Raw genomic sequence first — 7,902 nt, forward strand, 5'->3', positions numbered from 1 at the left:
CTGTGATCTCCTGTGGATAGGGGACAAGTAAGAGATCACGGGGGTCCGATACCAACTGTGGATAGGGGACAAGTACGTTTTAACCCCTTTAAGTTAACTTGTAAAATATTGTAACTATTTTCCTTTAATACAATGTCCCAAACCTGTGGCTCTGCAGCTGTTTCACAACTACAACTCCAATCAAGTAGCAGCATGATGGGAGTTGTAGTTTTGCAACAGCTGCAAAGCAACAGGTTTTAACCCTTGTAATATTTCCACAAACTCCATATTTATTCAGAATTCAGGTAGACAAACACTTTCCATACAGAATCCCTCCTGTTTCTTCAGCTACTTGTCTACAGTACTTGTCTATTTTTAACAAATATCAAGAAAAAAAAACGCTCCGTGTGAACGAACCTGGAAGTTTCTGATTCGCTTCACCCCTACTTTCCACCTGTTGCTAAGCAGACTCCCCCTCCCCATTGCCAGCCACCCACTCCCACTTGTTGCTAGGCAGATTCCTCGCCCGTGACGTGTCACAACGTTTCGTTTGTTTATTTATACATTGTAACAAACCCGTGCGGACGTGCTGATTCGATTCCATTGTGACGTCACGGAGGCGTGTCGTCGCGGCGGACACGCCTACCTCTTGTTTACCCTTGGCTGTGCGGCACAGAATGCTCTGCGTTTCTTCCGCTTGTCTAGTCGTCCCGACGGGCTGTTAGGGAAGCCAGGGCGTGAGGAACTGCTTAAAGGGATCTCCAGAACGGCTTCTACGACGAGGCAAGGACCCCGAAGTCAAGGCCTTTAAGGGAGGGAAGGAAGGGGAAGAAGCAAACAATTTTAATCACTTTGTAACCTGACCACCTCCACACATCATCAGCAGTATAGGACCGCCCCCTACTCTTCCTGGAAAACAGGGGATCCAGCTGTGGCCAGTCTAGGGGCAGCTTTGCTCTTCACCCCACTACTAGTTTCACCCTGAACTGATCACTGGGCTTCATCAGGGGATCAGTAGGGATTTAGTGACCCTGGATCCTTTGATACAAAGCAAGATCCTGCCAACTAAAGACAGATTCATCTGATCTTCCATAATTATTATAATTTTTTTTCACCAAAATCCCATGATTAGTTGGCTCCGGGCTCCTAGGCTAGAATAAACTTATTGTATGGTCTTCATAGGAGCCTTGTGTTAGTCTCAACCAGCAACAATGAAGACTGAAATCTCGACAGCTGCCGCTTTCATCACCAAGCTCCTCAAACAAAGCGGGCTCATTGAGGAGAAGCAACTGCAACAGTTCTGCCAGTCCTTGCAAGAGTCCATGAAAGGTAAGAAACTGGGGGAAAAACATAAGGACCGCGTTGCGATAACGATGGGGGGTAAAAAAATAAGTGTTTACGTGAAATACTTTCTTTGACTTCTGGTGGATTCTGTTATTTCTGGTTCCAACTATTTTTTATTTGTTATTATCGATCAAGACGCGATCGTTGATATGAACGTAGTTATATTCTATATATTAGATATATATTTTTTGCTGTTTTTTATGTTTATTTTATGTATATTTTATGTATATTTTACATGGCTGACCTCATTTCTTCACAGCTGCTTTGTTGTCTCTTTGTGGTCAAAACTTCTGCAGTGTTTGACTATAGGTCGACCTATATATGGATCAATATTATAGATTGATGATTCGCAGTAGATAGAACGTCGATGTTTACAGCTACTCGAACAATATGGTCCGAGCTGCAGTGGGCCTGTGGTAGTTGGGTTTTCGTTTGGAACTAGTTTTGTTGTTTTTTTTTTTAGATTGCAGGGAAAAAAACTGTTTGGTTTTTTTATTGTATTTTGTATTGTATTTATGGTGTTTTTGTTTATTTAGTGACATTTTTTACGTACGTTATAGAGAAAAAGGCCACTGACCCAAATAAAAGCCACAGATCAAAAGGCTTTGTATGCAGTTGCATATTATATATCACTATAGACGTCAAAGTAACAAAATAAGACAATGCAGAGAAAAACGCGGCCTTATGGCGTGATCGGATATCATGAAATATATTTTAGAATTAGACGGAGGATCGCATAGTTACATCGTAATGAATAGTTGCTAATGTTTTTCTTCTTTTTTTTTTTTTTTTTTTCTCCCACCCCCTTTCAACTCCAACCCCCTCTCTTCTCTCCTCCTCCACCTCCCCACTCCCACTTCTCCTCTTTGTCTCCAACAGATCATTATAAACATCACTGGTTTCCTCAGATTCCATGCAGAGGATCAGGGTATCGCTGCTTAAGAATCAACCACAAAATGGACCCCTTGATAGGACGTGCGGCCGGACTCATCGGCCTCAGCCACCAGAGACTGTTCCAGCTTCTCCCCAGCGAGCTCACAATGTGGGTCGACCCATTTGAAGTTTCCTATCGGATCGGAGAAGACGGCTCTATCTGTGTATTGTATGACGGATCACCAGCAGTGGGCAAGCCTCTGGAAACCCACTCCACCTGCAAAGATGCACTTCGGATGGGACGACACAGCCCCTCCAAAAATTACAACATGATGACCGTTTCTAGTTAAATATAAAGTAAAGAAAGAACACTTTATTGTACGATGATGTATGTTCCCTTTTAACTCCTTGTCTTTATGACGTTAGATGAAATCGAACTGCCCCATCCTCCGCACGTAGCCCTTAAAGGGGTTATCCAGGATTACAAAAACAAAGATACTTTCTTCTAAAAACAGCGCCACCCCCCATCCTCAGTTTATGTGTGGTATTACAACTCTGCTCCATTCACTTTAATGGAACTGAGCTTCAATATTAAACACGACCTGAGGACAAGAGTGGCGCTGTTTCTGGAAAAAAAAAATTGTGTATTTCTAATGTTGGAAAACCCCTTTAAATCCTAGTACTGCCAGGTGAGCATAGATATGTAATTTGGTGTAAAAGGCTCTTATTAGTTTTTTCTTCCCCCATGTGGAATTGTACATTGTAAATCAAATATTGAGTCAAGAGAGAATTTATATTTTGGCATTACCCTTGACTCTTTTTAATAAAAAAACCAAATATGTTTTATTACGGTTTCTTTTTTTTCTTCCCAGGACGAATGGTGTTTTGCTTAATAGCACATTAAACACAATGCGGGAGATTTATCAAACATGGTGTAAAGTGAAACTGGCTCAGTTGCCCCTAGCAACCAATCAGATTCCACCTTTCATTTTCAAGAGTCTGTGAGGAATGAAAGGTGGAATCTGATTGGTTGCTAGGGGCAACTGAGCCAGTTTCACTTTACACCATGTTTGATAAATCCCCCCCACATGGTAGGCCGTGACTGCAGGGGGTGTGTAACGCAGAGCCGGGACATCTCCTGCTGCTGTAGATGTGATGTGCCATGTTGTACAGCAGAGACGGTGAACTTTTGGTCCTCCAGCTGTTGCAAAACTACAATTCCCATCATGCCTGGACAGCCAAAGCAAAGCTTTGGCTGTCCAGGCATGATGGGAATTGTAGTTTTGCAACAACAGCTGGAAGGCCAAAGGTTCCCCATCCCTGTTGTACGGCATAGCAAACACCAAAAAATAAATAAATAAATAAATTTCTGCGTGAGATATCGATAATCTCACAAAGTAACTCTAGATTTTTGGGGACTCCTAATAATCTTTTTATTTTTATAGCACCACTTTACAAGTCTCTGGAGTTTTATGCCCAGATAGTATTACAGGATCCAGCACAGGAAGCATTTGTTTAGTGTTTGTTTACACAGGGCAGATATATTGTATCAAATTTAGGCCATGTTTACACAACGTACAAGCGACGGCCGTTGTTTACAGTGAAATTTGCATGGAAATCAATGCACAACGGACGGAAATAATTGACATGTTTGTTATTTCGACGGTCATATCAAACATCGGCCGTTGTTCAATACATTGTGTGATCAACAGCCGTTGTTTGCGTTGACTTTAGTGCAACCCATGTCTCTATGAAAAGAACGGCCGTTCTTGTCATAAAATGTACGTTGTGTAAAAATTAGCCTTAGTGCGGATTACGTCCATGTTAGAGAAGGAAAAAAATGAGTGAATATGAAATGTGCAGTTGCAGATTTGAAGTTTAAGTCATGGGGGAAAGTCTGCACTCAGCGTATGTTCACACGTGCTGGTTTGTGATTTTTACACTAAAACTAATCGGTATATATATAATTGATTGCAACAAATCTGCATGTGAGGACATATCCCGAATAGGCATAAATTTACTTTGTCCAAAATCCAAATTTTTGACACATTGTGTGGAGGCAAATCCTCTTTGCTGCTCCTGTTATAAGCTGAATGTATCTGCCCTGTGTGAACAGACCTTTATACCTATAAGCTTACAGGCTATGACCACTCCATCCAGGTGTTATGCCCTAGAGCTCCCTATCTGAGACCTCATGTTATTGACCCTTCCTTTATTTGGCTACAGGGATTATTAGGTAACCTTTAGATATTATGTAAGGCTATGTTCAAATGATGCAGTTGATTTGTGTTGCCTTGCAGTCCTGTCACTGTACAGCATAATCGCAATACAGCTGTGACGTGTGGACACAGATTAATATTGTTATCATTTTATCTTAAGGGGACCTTTTTTCTTTAAATCAACTGGTGCCAGAGTTTTGTAATTTATTTCTTTAAAAAAAAATCAAGTCTTTTCAATACTTATCAGCTATTGTATGTCCTGCAAGAAGTGGTATTCTTTTCAGTCTGGAGAGCAGGAGAGGTGGTTTTCCATGGGGATTTGCTCCTGCTCTGGACAGTATCTAACATGGACAGAGGTGGCAGCAGGGAGCACTGTGTCAAACTGGAGAGAATACACCACTTCCTGCAGGACATACAGCAGCTGATAAGTACTGGAACACTAGAGCTTTGTTTTTTTTTTGTTTTTTTTTAGTAGAAGTAAATTACAAATCTCTGGCACTTTCTGGCACTAGTTAATTTGAAAGAAAAAAATATTTTTGAGTGAACAACCCCTTTAATCTTTTGGTCAGCTGTAGTTGATTACCCTGTTAGCATGTATGTTATAGGATCAGACGGGTTGAAATTCATCCAAAGCCAAGGGACACATTGGGGGAGATTTATTAAACATGGTGTAAAGTGAAACTGGCTCAGTTGCCCCTAGCAACCAATCAGATTCCACCTTTCATTCCTCACAGACTCTTTGGAAAATGAAAGGTGGAATCTGATTGGTTGCTAGGGGAAACTGAGCCAGTTTCACTTTACACCATGTTTGATAAATGTCCCCCATTGTGTGTGGTTGTGGACATGAGACTAGGTAACTCAGAACTTAATACCTTTAATACTTCAAAGGAGAGTCTGTCAGTCCACACAACTTTATAAATCACCAAATATCACCTTCGTCTCGGCTCTCATGGTACAGATTTTTTAAAGGATTTCCAGGCCTCCAGGATTTCTAGAGCTGCATCCAACTTCTTCAGCCACCGCTATTCAAATGCAGAACGATTGAAGTCGAGCATGCTGGAGTTGCGCTCATCTCTATTCATTCTCATTACATTATACTTTATAATTTTTCTAGGACATTCAAGGGTCTGTTCATATCCTGCTAATAGTTTTTTTTAGAAATGTCAGCGACTTGCACACAGGATCTGAATGAGCTATGTAAAAATCGCTGCAGAAACAAACCAATTTCAATGCCGCAATAAGGGTCCATTTACACAGAAAGATTATCTGACAGATTATCTGCCAAAGATTTGAAGCCAAAGCCAGGAGTGGATTTGAAAAAAGGAAAAATCTCAGGCTTTCTTTTATGACCTGATTTCTGTTTATTGTCTGTTTCTGGCTTTGGCTTCAAATCTTTGGCAGATAATCTGTCAGATAATCTTTCTGTGTAAAGGCCCTATTCCACGGAACTTTTTCGAACGATTATCGTTCATAAAATCGTTCAAACGACCGCTCGTTAACGATATTCGTTCTGTGGCGTAGCTGTAAACGAGCGAACGACAACAGCGAAATCATCGTTGAGTCGAAAAAAAAATTGTTGGTCTTTCAACAATAATTCGCAAATCTTTTCGTTAAATAAAAAATCTTTCAGTCGTTCTTGAAATGTCTACCTACATTTCCCCACCTTTTAAACGACCATGTAACGACCGCAAAAAAATCGTTACACTACAGATATCGTTCACGTTCCCACTCGTATTATGTGTTATCGTTCGCTTAAAAAAATCGTTAAGTGCTTGTTATGAGCGGCCGTTGGAGCGAGTCTATGAACGATAATTGTTCCGTGAAATAGGGCTATAAATGGACCCTTAATCTGCCTCATTCCCTAATGAAGTAATCACCTCTCCCACTGACTAGGTGCAATGGAAATAATACCGTCCAGTGTGTACCGAGTGCATTTTGCTGTCAGAAAAGGATATTTTGTTCCCATGGGTAATAACTGCTGCCGTAGGTGCTCTCTCGCTTTCCGTACTAGAATACAAATGGGGGGATTAAAAAGATTCTTGTCGGCTGTCAATGCCAGTTTATGCTTTATCTGTGGCAGTATGTAACCAAACTCCATTGAAAGAGAAATAGGTATTTTACTATAAACTGCACACTGCTGGAAATATCCATAAGCCACATATTCGTCTTGCCAAAGCCCCCGTGTGCTGTCAGTGACTGGCGGCTGAGGTCATGTGCTGAGTATGACGTCATCGCTGCAGCGGTATCAGTGGAGAAGTTATTTATAGCTATATGAAGCTATGGGTTGGGGTTTTTTTTTATCCCATTCATATCCATGAATTGATGAATTGGATTTTTTCTGGGTGGATTTTTACATTGTAAAGAATATTAGATTATAAAAAAAAAAAAAAAAAAATAACAGAGAGGTGTATACAAGTGCTATACTGTAAGTGTTTATTGCCCTACAGCATGTCGCATTCTTGGGGTCTGTATAGTATTTTTTTCCTCAATGACTACAATGGAAAACAAAAAGCAATAGGCCTAACTAGCGTTTCCATATAGTACCCTTATTATGTGTTTTCATAGGAGCAATCCGTATAACATGTAGTACTAGAGTAGGTTGATATAAATCATGGGTAGGGAAGCTTGGCTCTCCAGCTGTTGCAAAACTACAACTCCCATCATGCATGGGCAGGCAAAGCTAAAGCTTTGGCTGTCCAGGCATGATGGGAGTTGTAGTTTTGCAACAGCTGGAGAGCCAAGGTTCCCTACCCCTGATATAAATGAATGACAAGAACTCTACAGGAGGTATACGTTCTCCCATCTCACGTCAGGCCTACACTAACACAACTGGCGGCCTGCAAGGAAATCCATCACATACATCTGACTAGACATGATAATTTTTTAATTGCAACGGTAAAATGACCAGCCGCGGTTCTGAAAAACACCAGTGAATACTTCAAGTGAATGAGGGACTGTGTAATACATAGAGTCACTGTCTGAGGAGTCTCTCCTCCGTGCCTTAGTCTTTTTTCACATCAGGTTTTTCGTTTTCCATTGGACACACATATCTCAAGAGAAAGAAATCCTTGCGGCATATGCGTTTAACAGATACATACAGGCTCTTACCAGGGCCGGATTAAGGTTGGTGGAGGCCCCGGGCGACAACCCCCCCCCCCCACAATAAATAAACTATGCCACGATCTATACAGATGGCAGCTCACTGTGGCGACTTAGCACAGGCCCTCCTCGCTCCTGGCTGTATTGCTTTGCATCCTCCTCTGTTGCGCACGTGATGTCTACTAGAGGCTGCAGTGCAGAGGAAGATGCCAGATCCTAGAGACAGGAGCGGGGAGGGCTAAGTATCAGAGTGTATTCCCACATTGTGTTTGTGTTAATAACGCAATGTGAGAACACAGCACTTTCTGTGCTCTGTTGCCAACCGATCTACTAGGGTTCCTGCTGGTGGGGGCCCCTAAGTGGTGGAGGCCCCGGGGCACGTGCCCCT

The 7,902-nt window shown here is 41.7% G+C and overlaps 1 protein-coding gene across 2 annotated transcripts; it reads left to right on the forward strand.

The window, feature by feature from the left end:
• Positions 1-628: 628 nt before the first annotated feature.
• Positions 629-3,042, forward strand: LOC138789988 (protein BTG1-like). Of its 2 annotated transcripts, XM_069968877.1 has the most exons (3): positions 629-762; positions 1,162-1,308; positions 2,203-3,042. In XM_069968877.1, the coding sequence occupies exons 2-3, from the start codon at positions 1,191-1,193 to the stop codon at positions 2,544-2,546; spliced, it is 462 nt and encodes a 153-aa protein (XP_069824978.1). In that variant the 5' UTR covers positions 629-762; positions 1,162-1,190; the 3' UTR covers positions 2,547-3,042. The 2 variants fall into 2 exon arrangements, with proteins under 2 accessions (XP_069824978.1, XP_069824977.1); XM_069968876.1 differs by having other exon boundaries at positions 629-1,308.
• Positions 3,043-7,902: the final 4,860 nt, after the last annotated feature.

This window comes from Dendropsophus ebraccatus, chromosome 4 (genome assembly GCF_027789765.1).
Source record: "Dendropsophus ebraccatus isolate aDenEbr1 chromosome 4, aDenEbr1.pat, whole genome shotgun sequence".
Lineage (NCBI taxonomy): Eukaryota > Metazoa > Chordata > Amphibia > Anura > Hylidae > Dendropsophus > Dendropsophus ebraccatus.

Coding starts and splice junctions, on each gene's coding strand:
- LOC138789988 (XM_069968876.1), top strand. CDS start 1,191: ATGAAGACTGAAATCTCGACAGCTGCCGCTTTCATCACCAAGCTCCTC. Junction 1,309..2,202: donor CTTGCAAGAGTCCATGAAAG/GTAAGAAACTGG, acceptor TGTCTCCAACAG/ATCATTATAAACATCACTGG.